This window comes from Agelaius tricolor, unplaced genomic scaffold (assembly GCF_023055355.1).
Source record: "Agelaius tricolor isolate 1412-34295 unplaced genomic scaffold, bAgeTri1.0.p SCAF_18, whole genome shotgun sequence".
Taxonomy (NCBI): domain Eukaryota; kingdom Metazoa; phylum Chordata; class Aves; order Passeriformes; family Icteridae; genus Agelaius; species Agelaius tricolor.
Window position 1 is genome coordinate 9,524,014 of NW_027269278.1, and position 16,699 is coordinate 9,540,712.

General features: G+C 39.4%; 1 protein-coding gene across 3 annotated transcripts in view; it reads left to right on the plus strand.

Annotated features, from left to right (window-relative positions):
• Positions 1-16,699, plus strand: part of DDX46 (DEAD-box helicase 46) — a 25,036-nt gene continuing 8,337 nt past the window's right edge. For all 3 annotated transcript variants that reach the window (XM_071443233.1, XM_071443231.1, XM_071443232.1), the window contains exons 1-20: positions 1-133; positions 2,421-2,603; positions 3,491-3,631; positions 4,525-4,642; positions 4,812-4,977; positions 5,279-5,430; positions 5,753-5,866; positions 6,482-6,647; positions 7,018-7,138; positions 7,493-7,668; positions 8,096-8,217; positions 9,027-9,105; positions 10,897-10,979; positions 11,839-12,003; positions 12,343-12,505; positions 13,394-13,587; positions 14,140-14,277; positions 14,904-15,053; positions 15,669-15,866; positions 16,448-16,666. In XM_071443233.1, coding sequence (XP_071299334.1) covers positions 117-133; positions 2,421-2,603; positions 3,491-3,631; positions 4,525-4,642; positions 4,812-4,977; positions 5,279-5,430; positions 5,753-5,866; positions 6,482-6,647; positions 7,018-7,138; positions 7,493-7,668; positions 8,096-8,217; positions 9,027-9,105; positions 10,897-10,979; positions 11,839-12,003; positions 12,343-12,505; positions 13,394-13,587; positions 14,140-14,277; positions 14,904-15,053; positions 15,669-15,866; positions 16,448-16,666 — 2,865 coding nt within the window. In that variant the 5' untranslated portion in view covers positions 1-116. The remainder of the gene's footprint in view (positions 134-2,420; positions 2,604-3,490; positions 3,632-4,524; positions 4,643-4,811; positions 4,978-5,278; positions 5,431-5,752; positions 5,867-6,481; positions 6,648-7,017; positions 7,139-7,492; positions 7,669-8,095; positions 8,218-9,026; positions 9,106-10,896; positions 10,980-11,838; positions 12,004-12,342; positions 12,506-13,393; positions 13,588-14,139; positions 14,278-14,903; positions 15,054-15,668; positions 15,867-16,447; positions 16,667-16,699) is intronic.

Consider the following 16,699-nt stretch of genomic DNA (forward strand, 5'->3'; position numbering starts at 1 on the left):
CCGCCCGCCGGGGGGCGCTGGAGCGGGGCGCGGCCCGGAAGGGGCGGCGCTCCCCGCCGGGCTCTCGCCGTTCGGGCGCGGAATGGCCGCCGCCGTGTAGCGGGAGCGCCGCCGCCATGGGCCGCGAGTCCAGGTGAGGGAGCGGCGCCACTGCCTCGCGCGCTCGGGGATCGCGGCGCGCTCGGGGGTGGTGGCGCGGTGAGGCGGCCGTGAAGGGGACAAAGGGTGGCGCGGGCTATCTCGGCCGGCTCTGTCGGGCGCGCTGAGGCCGCCGCGCCAGGGCCCGGGCCTGGAGCCGGCCCTGAGGGCAGGGCCGGGCACTCGGGGCTCCGGCCGGGGCCGAGGGTCCCAACACTGGGTGGGCCCGAGTTGCCGGGGCTCACCGGCACCGACCCCGGGCTCCCGGAGCACCTCCGGCCTTCTCGGGCATGTTCCAAAATGTCGTAATTAGCCACGTAGGGGGGTTAGCTTGGTTTAGATGTTCTTGCTTGTGCCTTTTGTGTTTATGAACTATGTATATTTTGCCCTCTCCCAGCTGATGTAAAGACCCGATTGGGGTTGTAACCAGCTCGGCGGTAACGTGCCCTTGTGCTGCCTGTGTCTCGGGCCAAAGCTGTGCTCCAGATGATACGGAGCTGCTCACACCTGTCAGGCTTTAAACCACTTCCACGGTTTAAATTTGCTACTGCTGTCGGCCATATGCCTCTGTCTCGTAGTTTAATCAGGTTTTTATACTAAAGCTGACACTTCAGTCCCCACATACACTTGTACTACACTGTACCAGCTCCCAGGTCCATCTCCGCCGAGGGAGACAGGTTACTTGAAATTTTAACAACCACCTTAAGCTCAAATTAGTGACCTAGTGCAGAGCTGGGCACTCCCCCAGATCTATCTAAATTAGTTCCTGATGAGCTGGGGCAGCAGTGGGTGGTACAGGACACCCTTAGAGCCTCCTGAATTGAAAGCCAAGCTCTGGCACTCCAGCCAGTAGGACTCAGTTGCTTGTCACAGTGTAGCTTCTCTGCTGAAAATGACAGGGTTCGTCTGTTTGAGCTAAAAATAATGTTAAAAGTGGGTTTAAAGTTTAAAAAGTGAAGAAATGGTTAAGAGGGTGAGAGTGAATGGTGGGTGGAGATGGGTGGGGGCTGCATGTGCTGGGGTTGGTGTGAGGAAATGTTCCTCACACTGGGGCTTCTGCAATCTGAAGTCATCTTTTTGGCTTTATTGCACACTGTAGAGGAAAAAAATTTAAAAACAAAAGTAGTTCTCTAAAATGAAAAGGTTAGAAAGAGAGGAAGTATAGAGCAGATCCCATGGCATTTTGTGATGGAGATGGAAAAGACATTAAAAATCTCAATGCTGACAAATGTTCTTTGCAGTTAGTTGTCCTGCTGATAGGCAGGATGTGGGTGTGTGCTACTGTACTAACTCCCAAGTGCATGTGCTGCCTAAATATACAACATAACATAGACTAGATATAAATATATTGCTATTTTTAGAGCTGAACTATTTTAATACTACAATAGAAGTGAAACAAGGAGTGGGGGGCTGAGAGTCTTGCCTTGTCTGCTTCTTCCTTCTTCTCAAGCATGACTACTGGGCTTGTCAGGAGAAAGGGTCTGTGGGTCCTGAGCCACAGGAAAGTGAACAAAGGAATTATTCTGGCCTGGTGTCCGAAAATCTGGGATTGGAAGAAGAGGGAATGGTCACAGTCAAGGTCCCTCTGTGACTTCTACACTCAGTTGAAGAGTTTCCTAGGAAATTCCTGGCCCTGCTCTACCCCACAGAAGTGTGGATGGGATAAGAGCATTAATGAGAGGAGTAAAGGAGACCCGCATCTCCATCACACCCCTCAAGCCTTGCTGACTTCTGACAGCTTCTGTTGTGATGTTTGAAATGAAAGAATTCTGTTGATGTCAGCATGGTAAAGGCATTGACCACAGCTGTGTCACTTCCTCAGGGGTTTATGTTTCTTTAATTCCAGTCTGACAGCTTTCCCATTGAGCACAGCTATAATTCACCTACCTTACATGGGTAAACATTTATTGTATAAAAAGCAACAAAGAGCAGTTTTGTTTGCTTGACATATTTTGGGATAGCTTCAAAGAGCCTTCAGCTTTTCCTATATATAAAATGGAAATCTGTGGATTTCTGGAAAGGAAATTGTTCTTGATGTTCTGGTGTTCTTATGGTGTGCTTATAATAGTACTCTAAAACCAAAAGAAAATTATGACCAAATAATCCTTCTAATTTCAGTGTCACTAGGAGTGTATATGCATATTATGGATATTCTGCATATGCTATGTATATTAATCAGTTTGGCAAGAGGATTGCGAAAGTTTAGACATGTAAAAAGTCCAAGAAATTCAGGTAATTTTTTGCTGTACATGGTAGTGGTGCTCACCCTCTGTGCCACGCAGGCATTACCGGAAGCGCTCTGCGTCCCGGGGCCGCTCCGGGAGCCGCTCCAGGAGCCGCTCCCCGTCGGACAAGAGGAAACGCGAGGACAGGCGCTCCAGGAGCCGCGAGCGGGACCGCAGGCGGGACAGGTCACGCAGCAGGGACAAGAGAAGGTCTCGCTCCAGGGACAGGAAGCGTCAAAGGTACGACATCAGCTCCAGTCAGAGTAGCTGGAAGTGCCTGTCCGCTGAATGTTGGTGTTCTCCCACTCCAGTTAGTTACTTTGCTGATGGCTGTGATGGGTTTCACTATGCTTAGGGCTTTTTGCTAATTAAATGCTTGCTGGTGCTGGAGTTTGTAAGTTCTTAGTGGTCTGTGGGAACCCAGGAAATTCCTCTGGCTGCCCTGGAGGGCTCGAGACCCTGCCCAGGGGGCTCAGAGACCTTGGCAAAGAGCCCAAGAGCCCTGTGCCTTTGATTTAGCCCTTAGAAAAAAACAATTACCAACCTTTATATGAAGAATTTCAAGCCATGAAAGTTTAAGTAGAATGATAGTGAATTTATCACAAGGTGAAAAATAGATTTTTTTGAAGTTTTTAGAATGGGGGTTCAGGGGTCAAGATGGAAGAATCTGGATGTGTCCAGCCTTTCTCCTTCTTCTTCTTGGCCTCCATCTTCTGCTGTGATGTTGGCACTTTTAGGTTGGTTTAGAGTAGAAGTTCACTAACGTAGATGATAGGTATTAGAAAGTAATTGTAAATATTGTGCATGTAGTTTTTAGTATAAAAAGATAACACCACCCCAGGGGCAGGCAGAGTGCCTCTGACTGTCTTGATGAGCAGACCTCAGCAGGTCAGGAGAAAGAATTTTATAGATAAGATACAATAAACAACCTTGAGACTGAGAAATGAAGAGCCTTGACTCCTTCTTCAAGTGTCGGGCTGAGAAAAGAGACTTTTTAACTTATCTCAAAATTACTCTGACCAGCTAGAGACCCCGAGAGTGGGTTCCTTTTACAACCTGTTCCTCAATAAAAGTATAAGTTATGCTATGAGCATATCCTAAGTAAGGACAATTTTGTTGCATGTCAGACGTTCAAGGAGTAGAGAAAGGGAACGGAGCCGAGAGAGGAGACGGTCCCGGAGCCGAGAGAGGAGGCGCTCACGGAGCAGGAGCAGAGGGAGACGCTCTCGATCCTCCAGTCCAAGCAAGAACAGGAAAACAGAAAACAGGTATTCTTCTGTTCTTAGCTTTAGAAATGTGTAAAAGCTTCCTGCAGGTCATTGTCTTTTAAATATATCTTGGTAAGGTTTTCAGATGTAACTGAAAACAGCATATAGTCAGGCTCTGCTGTAAAATGAGTGGGAAGTCTGTAAATGATAGCAACAGTCTGTATACAGCATAAGTAGTGATGGCACTCTAGAAATCATGACAAGCTGGAATCACAAAAGCTTTGGGAATAAGTGTATGTTTTGTATCAGAATAGTCCAAACTAGAAAAAAACTTCATGATATTTAATTAACTAAAGGGAATTTTATATTTATTGTCATAAGCTAGCACAAATTAGGTTTAGATGCTTTCTTTTAAATTGGAAGCAAGTCAGTACAATAAAACCTGTTATAAATGGTTTTTACATTCAGTACAAGTCTGCCTGTTATGTTTGCATTACATGAGTAGCTTTTCCCAGGGAGAAGAGCTTTTGTCTGTCGGCCAGGACAGTGTGTTTAGGGAGATGCTCACACTTCCATGGCAAGTTGCTAGATCACTTTACATTTCTCTAGAAATTCCACAAACAGGAAATTTGTTCTCTTTTCTAAATGCTGACTTCAAGGAGCTGTAAAATAAAGTACAGAACAACTGGAGTATCAATTGTAAGAGCTAAAAATGAAGAGTGCAAATAAATGAGAAAAGCATTTGAATTGCTGGATTGGGTTAGAGTCTACATTACTGGTAGTTAGAGGAAGCAATTCCATGACATGGAAAGATTGTCTGGGAAGCAGTGTGTTTTGTGAGGTGTTTGAAAACATAACAGGGTGGTTATAGTTCTGTTTCTGTCCATCATATATGTATCCTTCCCCTGAGAAAAGCTGTAATGTTGTAAGAAACCTTTGATCTTACCTTTTAGATCAAGATCTAAAGAAAAGACAGATGGTGTGGACATTTCCAAAGAAAAGAAAAAGGACAAAGATGACAAAGAGGAAGAGAAAGACAAAGATGCTACCACAAATGCTGTGGCCACTGAGGTAGAGGCTTCTAACACTTGTAAATTTAAAAGATAAAGAATTTAAACCAGGAAGTTTGTGGATGTCCAGTCTTCTACAGCTTGCTCACTCAATGGTTACATTTGTTTCAAGAAGCATAAATAAAGCCAATGGCCATTAATTTTCACTTTTTGGTGGGTTTTTGTCATAGAATTTTGATCAGAATAAACTAGAAGAAGAAATGAGAAAACGAAAAGAAAGAGTGGAGAAATGGAGGGAAGAACAACGCAAGAAGGCAATGGAAAATATAGGAGAGCTGAAAAAAGAAATTGAAGAGATGAAACAGGGGAAAAAATGGAGTTTAGAAGATGATGATGGTACTTAAACTCTTTATGTATAACAGAATACTTCTATTCCTAGTAATATTTTTATTACAATATCTTTAAAGCATCTAATTACTCTTCAGAATGTGAACCGTAAAATAAAAAAGCCTAAATCAGGTCATGGTGTCAGATGGTTTAAGATAGATTTTTGATAAACCAACTGGAGAGATTAGTATGAGGAAAAATTATATAGTAATATAATGGGCTGTAGTTATTTGGGTGGACAGTAATTTGAAACATGTAAGGACTTCTGTCTTTCCCTGTCTTTCATCCCGATTTTTTTGACTCTTGTTAGATGATGAAGAGGAAACTGCAGAAGGAGAAAAAGAAGGCAATGAGGTTGAAGATGAGGAGTTAGATCCTTTAGATGCTTATATGGAAGAAGTAAAAGAAGAGGTCAAGAAGTTCAATATGAGAAGTGTGAAAGGTGGAGGTGGGAGTGAAAAGGTAAAATCACTTGTTAAATATTTCTTGCTTTTAAAAGACAGAGATAACATTGTGTTTTAATAGCAAAATGGCTTGGGGAAAATGGGGGAAAGTGCAAAAAAGCACAGATTATATGCACTTAATGCATGTTTGCTTTAACTATAGTTTCCTGGTGTTTTTATGAAACTGTTTATCAAGCATTATTCTGATAAAATTTCACTAAGGGAAGTAGGAAATAATTTGCTCAGCATAAATCCAGAAGTACAAATGTTCTGTATGGTTTTTTACAGGGTGGGTTTTGTTTATACAATAGTGCATTCATTTTTTAAACATTTTTTAATAGAAAACTGGACCAACTGTTACCAAAGTGGTAACTGTGGTGACAACCAAAAAGGCATCTGCTGAGTCAGAAAAGAAGAAAGGGGAGCTCATGGAGAATGACCAAGATGCAATGGAGGTAATGACAATGTTTTGTATTTCTCTTATGAACAGGCAAAGTGCCAGTCTTGCTTCCTGTGGCTGTGTGTGGTGTTTGGCCTGAAGAGCTGTAAAGGGTGTGGGTATTTTGCTGCTCAGGAGGCTGTGGAGGGTCAGCCTTGCCTGTGTCACAGACTCAACACCCTGCAGGCTCTGAAGCTCAGCCACTTCAGGCCATGCTCTGTGACTGCAGTTCCAGTGCTTGTGGTGCTCCCTGAAAGCTGAGCTGGGGACATCTGTCAGAGCTGTGACTGCAATGTGATGCCAGTCTGCTGGCTGGCTGCTTTCTCTTCATTTCCTCTTACTGTTTCTTTGGTGTGGCAGTGATTATTTCTGAATGACAGGGCTGGTAGCTGGCATTGGTAAAGCTGTGAAAGTGACACAGAACATGGTGACAGTTAAGGTTTGGGAGAAACATGAAAGCATTAGGGGAAAGAACAATTGGGACTCATAAGTTAAGAGCAGGTCTTCAGTTTCATCTCTAATACAGTAAGAAGTACCTGTTGCTTCTGAATAGTTTTGCTGTAAATGACAAAAGCCAAACACCTTCATAATTCAATAATCCTAATGCACACAAAAATTGTGATCTCTGCAGTATTCCTCAGAAGAGGAGGAAGTTGACCTTCAGACTGCCCTGACTGGCTATCAGACCAAGCAGAGAAAGCTGCTAGAACCAGTGGATCATGGAAAGATAGAATATGAACCTTTCAGGAAGAACTTCTATGTTGAAGTACCAGAGCTAGCTAAAATGACTCAAGAAGGTAAAGACAAATACAACCAGAACACCTTGGGTACTATTGAAGAAAAGAAGGGTGGATTTCATTGTGCTAAGGAACAGCAAATGCTTTGCAATGTAAAAAACATCTGGAGCAACTTGCTATCGAAAAAATGTTAAATCGGTTGCATCTCTATTGTTGATAATTTACTATAATTATGTATGATGCTTTAATTGGAAAATTAAGCTGAATCCTTTCAACCCAACTCCTGTGTTTATGTGTAACAAGCAAAAAGCTCTTTTTCTGGTAGTGATAAAAATAGTACTTCATGTTAAGGAACAAAGCAAGAATTTTTTGATCACAATAGTAGAAAAGTTTCAAGTTTGACTCTGTTAAAAGATAAACTCTATTTCAGAGGTCAATGTGTACAGGCTGGAGCTGGAGGGAATTACAGTCAAGGGAAAAGGCTGTCCCAAACCAATAAAAACCTGGGTACAATGTGGTATTTCCATGAAGATTCTCACCGCCCTCAAAAAGTAAGCAAGCACTTTATGAACTGTATCATTCTTGATTTTGCTCGCTGTGTTCTGTCCTGTGTCCTTGAGAAGGACCTTTTACTTTGCTGCATAATGAATGCCACATGTCCGTGTAAATGTTACATTTATAGTCATCAGAGTGTTTATCACTCTGTGTTGAATTATTGTTATTATCTATTCTCTGCCATTTGTATCATGCTTTTGCTGCTCATTTTGATCTGTATTTTTTGAAGGGCACTGATATATCTATATATATATGTAAATATGAATATGTAAAAAAAATTTAGCATAACTTCATGCTTCACATCTATCAAATTCTATTTTGTTCTTAAAATATTTTTTTCCCTCTTGAAGACATGGCTATGAAAAGCCAACTCCAATTCAAACCCAGGCTATCCCAGCAATTATGAACGGACGGGATTTGATTGGCATTGCTAAAACAGGAAGTGGAAAAACTATTGCATTTCTGTTGCCCATGTTCAGACACATTATGGATCAGAGAGCATTAGAAGAAGGAGAAGGTCCCATAGGTAAAAAGATTTTATTTTCAAAGTTACTATTTAAATAAATATAACATCAAATATATGCTTTAGATGGGATTTCAGTTCTTTGTGTGGTTATAGGGAGAAGTGCTTACTAATGTCCATTGATAAGTGGTTTTTAAGTTAAAGATCACCATGCTCTTTAATGTTGTTTTGTGATTACTGTGCCATCTCATGTTGTTTCAGTAGCACTCCCATGTCCACATATATGGAAGATCTTCCTGCCTTGATTTTTACACTTGGACCAGATTTCTACTCCTTCCTCATAATGTCTCAGTTATGTTTTCCTTGAAATTACATGCTTAAAAATAGGAAGTGAATTGCTGTAAACATCATTACAAAAGATTAATTTCTATTGTGGAAAATACAACATCTCTTATATTGCAATGTATGAGAGAAATGTTTTGCTTTTCAGCTGTCATTATGACACCTACACGTGAGTTGGCTTTGCAGATTACCAAGGAGTGCAAGAAATTCTCAAAGACTCTTGGGCTTCGAGTTGTCTGTGTTTATGGAGGAACAGGGATCAGTGAACAGGTATGCAGAACACATGCCTGGCTTGTCAAAGAGTGCTTGGGCTTCATTATTCAGTGTTTCTTTTGTAGCAAAGTTAGTTGCTTTTCTTTTCCATTTATCTGGTACATTTGCAATCTTCATTATGGATTTTCACTGTGGGAATGGTAGTAATGCAAAAAGCTTTGCATGTAATTTAGCCTTAAACAATAATGATCCTGGAAAGTCTCAGATATGATCCTTAAAAATTTCAGACTGTTTGTCTTTATGTATGTACTGAGCATTAAATTAAAATTGAATTATTAATGGGATATAATAGTTTGAAAGTTACTAGGAAACTATATTCTTCTGAGAGTTCCCTTTTAAGATAACAAAAGTCAGAAAATTATATCTTTGCTTTATTGCATTATCAAATATTGCATCTTGAAGTAACTTAAAAATTAATTTCAAGGTTTTCCACACCTCCACCCCACCCATTTATGGAAACAACAGGAATGACCATCTATGGTAGAATATGATGTGTCTACTATCACTTGTTCCTGATGTAACACTGACATTTCTTACAGGCTCTTAAGCATATTGAAGTCATATTCTCATTAAAACTGCTCCAGGTGGTGGTAACTCTGACTGTCAGGGGTTACTCTTTTTGGAAGCAAAGTTCTCCAAAGACTTGAAGAAATTGCTAATTAAAATCTTTACATAATTCATGTTAGTAGAACAGATGCATTACAGTGTAGGTGGTTTTCTTTTTGCAAGGTGATATATGTTTTAAAAAATCTGAAAGAAATCACAAAGCAAAAACTAATAGATTGTTCACTGTGTTTTGAAATCAGATAGCTGAACTCAAAAGAGGTGCTGAAATTATTGTTTGCACACCTGGACGTATGATTGACATGTTAGCAGCTAACAATGGTGAGTAGAAAACCTTTTCCTTTGCAGATTATTTTTACATTTGTTGTGTAATTCTAACAGATTCAGAAGATCATGTATTTTGATAAATGGTCTTATGGAATTTTCTTATATCTCTTCAGGCTGCACTATATAGCTATTGAGAATATATAGCACTAATAATAGGTTTAAGCATATATTGATTTGACATTTTTGGGGAGGACAGGAATTACTACATTCTTGAAGTGTTTTTGAGAATGTTTATCATTGCTAAACTTGAAATGTGCTGGTCCAAATTTTTTAAGTTGGAGTCACTGAGATAAAGGTTATGTAACAGTTGCTTATTTTGTCTGCCCATTGATCCATGCTAGAGTAGCTCAGCAGTTCCCTGTTTTACAAGAGCATCTGACTCTGCCTTTATCTGTTGGCTTTAAAAAACAGACAAAGAAGCCCTCCCTAAATATCTGCTCAGAAGTAAAAGAACTGACCTTATATCAGATATTCAGATTGATTAAACTGAGCCACTGCAGCTTTAAGAGGTTTTGTCCTAGTGTAACCATTGCATGCTTATTAGATAAAGTTTTATTATTAAATTATTCCACATCAAAACCTCTACTAAACTGTTGACATTATTTAACTTCTGTGAAAAAAGTACCTTCAAGACATATAGAACTGGGCTTCCAAGACTTATATCGTCAAAGGTAGGTACATTAATGCTGTTCCCAAGTAATTTTACAAAGTTATTATTTGGGGATGAAAGTGTTAAGATGTTAAATAGATACGTAGATATAAGGAATACTTGTTCTGTTCCTTAGTATTGAATTCCATATCTTAAAAAATGCAGCGCGTAATGTCTTAAATAATTTGAGGATTCAGCTACGATTTGCTGAAGCTGAGAGGACCAAATTCTTCTGTAGTTTGATACGCACAAGTCTGAGTGATAGTTGTAGAAAATGTGAGAAATCTTTCCCATTCAGAGAGCATTTGGCAGGGTTACTCCACAGTTGTGTGGAACTGAATGTGTTTATATTGTTTGAGAGTATGATTTTAAATCCTTGAGTTAAATCCTTCTTATGAAGGGGAATCTCTTCACTGTTTGGGAAGGGTGCTAGTTATCCTGTCCATGATGATTTCAAAATGTTCACAGAAACACAACTTGCTTATTTTATTTCAACCTGTCCCAGAGTTTGGGGTGGTTCTTGATTTTTAAATTCAGTAGTGTTACTGGGTAGGTTTTAATCTTTATATAATAGTTATTTTTAAAAGACTGCTTATTCTGTTTTATGCCTATTATTAGCAGTGATCTAGAACTAGTATGGTTATCCTCATATAGTTATCCTTAATTCCAAGGAAGCATTACAGATTGTGTATAAAGGAATTTTCTGAGGCTGCAGCAGTTAGCACTGGGCTTTGCCTTCCACACATGCGCTGTAATCTCTAATATGTTCTTTTCTAGGTGCCGCTGTCAGATACTGGCTGATGTGGCTCCTTGCTTCAGCTCAGTCTTAGTTTTATGATGTGTTTTGGCGAGGGCAGTTTTCTGAATTTTACAGGTTCTTCAGGCCCTATGATGGTATGCAAGAGAAGAGTTTGACAAACTAAAAGGGCCTTGTGCATACTTACACATTTCCCAGAATGTATGTGTGATTAAAGTGTGAACATTAAAATTCACATTCAGTGAATTTTTTAAAAAATTAATTAATGTCTTTGTTAGAAGATAGTGAGACTATATAACATTTTAAAAAAATATTCCTAAGGGAAACTAGATTTCCATTTGATTTTGTTTCCCATGTGTTTTTTCCTCTCCTTTCACAGGTCGGGTGACAAACCTCCGTAGAGTCACGTACGTTGTACTTGATGAAGCTGACAGAATGTTTGACATGGGGTTTGAGCCTCAGGTAATTCATGACATGGGGGGTGGTGCCAAAAGAGGCTGTTTGTCACATCAAGGGTTTTGCAATGCTGCATTATTACTGCACTGCCAGTGGGTGTTCAAAAGGATGTGCTGCATATGGACAGCGGTTTAAGCTGACTCTAATATTTCTATTTTTCTCCTGTCTATTATCACATTATTATAACATCACATTATCCTCACATCTAGTGGAAGGTATCCCTGCCCATGGCAAGGGCTTGGAAATGGAAGATCTTTAGAATCTTTTCCAACCCAAACCATTCTGTGATTCTCTGTTTTGCTTTCAATAAATTCCTATATAAGTTTGATTTTTCTCTAATACACAGAGTGTTTTACACACTCATTTTGAGTACTTGTGGCCATGTGGTATCCCTGTGTAATTCCTTGATACAGGTGTTGTGTTAGTAGTTTATTGGAATTAGTAGTCTGTTTATAAAGTCTTTGATATCTCTTGGCAAGAGATAAGAACAAAACGTTGGAATTGCTGCTGACTTGTTGAGAGCTTTGGACATCCAGGGCTCTTCCAGTTGTCATGGGCTGTACTGTTCTCCAAACTAGGAAAATTCCTTTTATTTGTCTCTTGAGCTGTAGGATTTCTGCTGCATTTCCTAGGATTTTTGCTGAGCTGCTGCCAGATTCCATATTGCCATGCAACTTCCTTCTGAATCCAGCAAGTTTTGCCGTCTTCCAATGCCAGCAGCTTGGTGCCTAGAGGAAATCTGTAAAGAATGTTTTGTGGTCTGGGAGGTGCAGATACCACCTGACTTTAGAAATGACAGCTTTGTATGAGTGTGAAATGGAGTTGCAGCAGTTGGACGTTAACAGGGAACGTTCTCTCACCACAGGTCATGCGCATTGTAGACAACGTCAGGCCTGACCGTCAGACTGTCATGTTCTCTGCTACTTTCCCCAGAGCTATGGAGGCCCTGGCTCGCAGGATCCTCAGCAAACCCATAGAGGTGCAGGTTGGAGGCAGAAGTGTTGTCTGTTCTGATGTGGAGCAGCACGTGGTGAGTATGATACATCTGCCTCGCTCATCTTCTCAGTTGCTTGCAAAGGATTGTTCCCAGCAATGTTGAATATAAACCAATATGCCCACAGAGCTTTTATGTTTAGAAGCTTAGTGGCCTTATTAAAAATGAACTTAGAATAAATCAACATCTTAATATGCAAATGCAGTGTGATTTTTAAAGTTGGTTCGTAGCACTAAGCTCAACAGCTGTTTTACCACTGGCTGTGGAAACAGCCTGAAAAACTCATCTCCTGTTCATGATTTTTACTTTTATACACTCTGGATTTGCTTAATGACTCAAGATACAAATTATACTCTTTTGTATGTCTTTTTCCAGATTGTCATAGAAGAGGAGAACAAATTTCTGAAGTTACTGGAGCTACTGGGACATTATCAGGAGAAAGGATCTGTTATCATATTTGTAGATAAGCAAGAACACGCTGATGGGTTGTTGAAAGATTTAATGAGGGCCTCTTATCCTTGCTTGTCTCTCCATGGAGGTAATCTGCAAATTTAAGGACTTATATTAACAACTCCCAGCTAGGATCTTGGTATCCAGTAGTTAAAAATCACTTAGTTCTTGTATAGTACCAATTTTATTACTTCTTCATAAGCAGGTTTTGCTTTGTAATTGGGGAGGATAATTGTCTCTTAATTTGAAATAGATATGATAGTTTTGTGTAATTACTCTTCATTGTTCTCTCTGAGATGTCATCAGATGCCAAATCTTGTATCTGTGCCAGAGGACTGTTACTTAGAGTTAACACCTCCCAGGGAATATTGCTGACTACTCATTATTGCAGAGTAGTGAGTGCCATGGGGAGTATCATATGATATTTTTATTTGATATTCCACAGTAACAGCACTTGCTGCTCTACTTTTCTTCTATCAAGTAGTAATAGAATGGAAGTAGCAAGAGGAGAATAATCTCTTTACAATGCTGTCCATCCCAGTGTATCTTAAAGCTTATGGTATTTTTTGGAGTGTGTTATATAAAATCAGTAACTACAAAATCACTGTTCAGCAGGAGTGCAGCAATGGAAGAGGGAAAAGTATTCTTGTTCTTCTGAGATTTCTGTTGCCTTTAGAGAACAGACAAAGTGTCCAGATGAGGTCTCAGCTGAAGTACAAAAGAGAAAATGATATTAAAAAAAAACGTTTTGAGGATCTTGGTGTGGGGAAAACATCTTATGGTAGTTGAAAAATTAGAGGTTATTCTAAATAATAGAGGTTATTTTGGCTAATGTATTTTGCCTTCAAAAGTGTGAAAGTGTTGAAGTTTGATTTGCTTGTGGTTTTGGTTGTTTGAAGTTTGAGGGTATTTTGACCTGTGTACAAATTCTCGTGGCTTAAAGCAGAGCTTTATAATTAACTGGTTTGTCTTGCAGGTATTGATCAGTATGACAGAGACAGCATCATTAATGACTTCAAGAATGGAACCTGCAAACTTCTGGTGGCCACATCTGTAGCAGCCAGGGGCTTGGATGTGAAGCAGCTGATGCTGGTGGTCAATTACAGCTGTCCCAACCACTATGAGGACTACGTGCACCGAGCCGGCCGCACTGGCCGAGCTGGCAATAAAGTATGTACACCCATGTACTCAATAACCACACTTGGCAGGTGTGCTTATCACTGGCATTTCCCCCTTCTTTACTGTTTGATGAAGTTATTCCAAGGGATAGCTACAGAGGGACTAGTTTGTATTGTTGGTGGGAAGAGTGTTTTTAGTATGTTCTGAACTTCAGCAATCTGAAATTTGGAAGATACGTGTTCTTCTGATGTCTGAGTGTTCTTTTAAATCCCATTTGTGGCTGAAAGTTTGAGTGTTTTGCACTGTTGGAAATGTGCCCTACTAAATTGAAAATATTTTAATTTTTCAAATTTTGAACCATGACAACACTGGTTGGAAGGAGAGATTTCAGTGTTTACTATCTTTGGATGATTACCTCTGTATCAGCTTCCTGGGAAATCACATTATTCATTCTACACTTCCACTAAAAAGGAGTTATTGCATGACTGTCATGGTTACTTTCATTGACTAGAAATCAGCATGCGTGCAAAGGTACTTCAATAAATTTAGAGATAATGTCTTTAGAGCTTTTTCCTAATTGTCTCTTAAATGAATTTTGACCAGGGGTATGCATATACATTCATTACTGAGGATCAGGCACGTTATGCTGGTGATATCATTAAGGCTTTGGAATTGTCTGGGAATCCAATTCCTCCTGATTTGGAGAAGCTCTGGGCTGACTTCAAAGAGCAACAGAAGGCTGTAAGTAATTCTGTCTTCTGTAGGGGGCTTGGTCCAGGTTTAATGCATGTTCAGGCATGCATCCAGTGTACATGCATGGGTCACCTCTCTGGGAACACGTGTGTGCTTGGCTCAGTGTGACCTCAGGACTGGGATCTTGAATGTCATTAAAGAACTGTTCTTAAGAATTTAATATTGTCACTTGGATATGTAATAAGTACCTATGGTATGAGAGGCACTTTGGCTTTTAACAAAATTCACATACAAGATAATGAAGCCCTTTCACAGAATTAATATGATTATTTCTAGAGTTCTCACCATCAGAGGATCTCACTCATGCTGAGAAGAATGACTTTGGAGTTTTTCTAATATAAAAAAACGGAGGGGGTTTTTACTGCATTTGAAAAGCATTTAAAATGTATACTTACAGAAAACCCCAATAGGGTACTGTCTCTGCTGAATTAACATAGGTTTTTTTAATTACATTTCATTGTGAAATGCAGCTTTTAAATTTGAAGCACTTTATGAATGTGCTAGGATTTGCTTTTTAAATAATTTCAAAATTATTTGTATAATCTTAGAGTTATTTTATGACTATGAGAACTAGGACTTGAAACTCCTAACTATGATAATGTTTTTGTTTTCAGGAGGGAAAGTTGATTAAAAAAAGCAGTGGATTCTCTGGCAAAGGTTTTAAATTCGATGAAACAGAACAGGCTTTGGCTAACGAAAGAAAGAAGCTACAAAAGGCAGCTCTTGGCTTGCAAGATTCAGATGATGAAGATACAGCTGTTGATGTAAGCACTTGGGAATAGGATTTAAGTTGCTTATGGATTTTTGCAATACATTTGATTTTCTAACCCAGTAGATTGCATAATACATTGCAGAGTGCATGGATTTCTATTACTCTGTGACCTTTGTTACTGACTGCATGTATTCTTCAAATATAGAGATACAGCTATGAAGATCAAGATTTAGGAAGATTTTCAGTGTCTCTTTTTGACTTACTGGTATTTTACACTTGATGTTTGTAGTTATGTAAATGTCACATAAATTATTTGGGATATTAATCTTGCATAAATGATATAGAACAATGGTCCTCAGTTGCAAACACATTTTTATTTGAAATGTTTTAAAGACATTCATGGTAGCATTTTCTATTTTAAATCTTACTAAATTCCTTTCTTAATACTGGATCCTTTTTGTGACCTTACAGGTAAACACTGTGTTCAGACTTTTTCCTGATTATTAGATCATCTTTTGTTGAGCTGTAGTTTTGGGCAGGCTTGTACAATTTATACAAGATTAATTTCTTTAAGAACATGTAAACTAAATGCCCCTTAGTGTTTCTTTATGATGACAAGATTATATAGTGGTAAATGCAGTGATCAAATAATTGTTCTTTTCTTTAGATTGATGAACAAATTGAAAGCATGTTCAATTCAAAGAAAAGAGTAAAGGACATGGCAGCACCAGGAACATCAAATGCTCCTACACCATCAGCTGGGAATGCAGAAAAATTGGAAATTGCTAAAAGATTGGCTTTGAGAATCAATGCCCAGAAGAATCTTGGAGCAGAGGCACAAGTCATGGTTCCCTTCCACTTTAAGGTCAGGCTCTTTACAGACCAATTTTACTCTTTTTTAATAAAGGCTATTCAGTTCTTTGTTCTGTGGTTGCCATTTGATTTAGTGTTTCTGCATGCTAGTAACATACTGCATGGTTTATCTCATTTAGCCTGGGCTAACTCACTTATATAGGATTTGTAAGTGAGCTGATTTGTTTATAAGACTTATTTTAGAACCATAAATGCTTTGTCTGCCCTGGCAAAGAGTTAATTTATTACTGATAACATTACACAATTAGTTGTGTCAGCTTTGGCAGAGTTGCAGAACATCTTTCTCTGCTGAAGCATGGGATGTACATGTGATGTACAATTTGTTTAGATTGAGCATAATTGTTCTGGAATATCCAAAGGTATTTTAAGCTGAAAATACAAAAGACCACTAAGATCTTTTCTTTGCAGGTGTGAAGGGAGTTGTTGAGAGGAAGGAAGGAAGAGCAGAAGTCTGGAGAATGTATTTGTTACGTAGACAATTACATTACATAGAGAGCTTTAATGAAACCCTTATTGGTTTATATAGGACTTTTTTGGCTCCCTTGTTCTTAGTATGGACCTGTGCTTTTACAGGATGTGATGCAGCAGGCCACAAATGCTATCCTGAGAGGAGGCACCATTCAAGCTCCTACTGTGTCTGCCAAGACCATTGCAGAGCAACTGGCTGAAAAAATCAATGCCAAGCTCAATTATGTACCCATAGAGAAGCAGGAGGAAGAGAAACAGGATGGAGGACAGAATGAATCCTTCAAGAGATATGAAGAAGAATTAGAGATCAATGACTTCCCACAGGCAAGTAACCATTTTGCTATAATCAAGTATAAA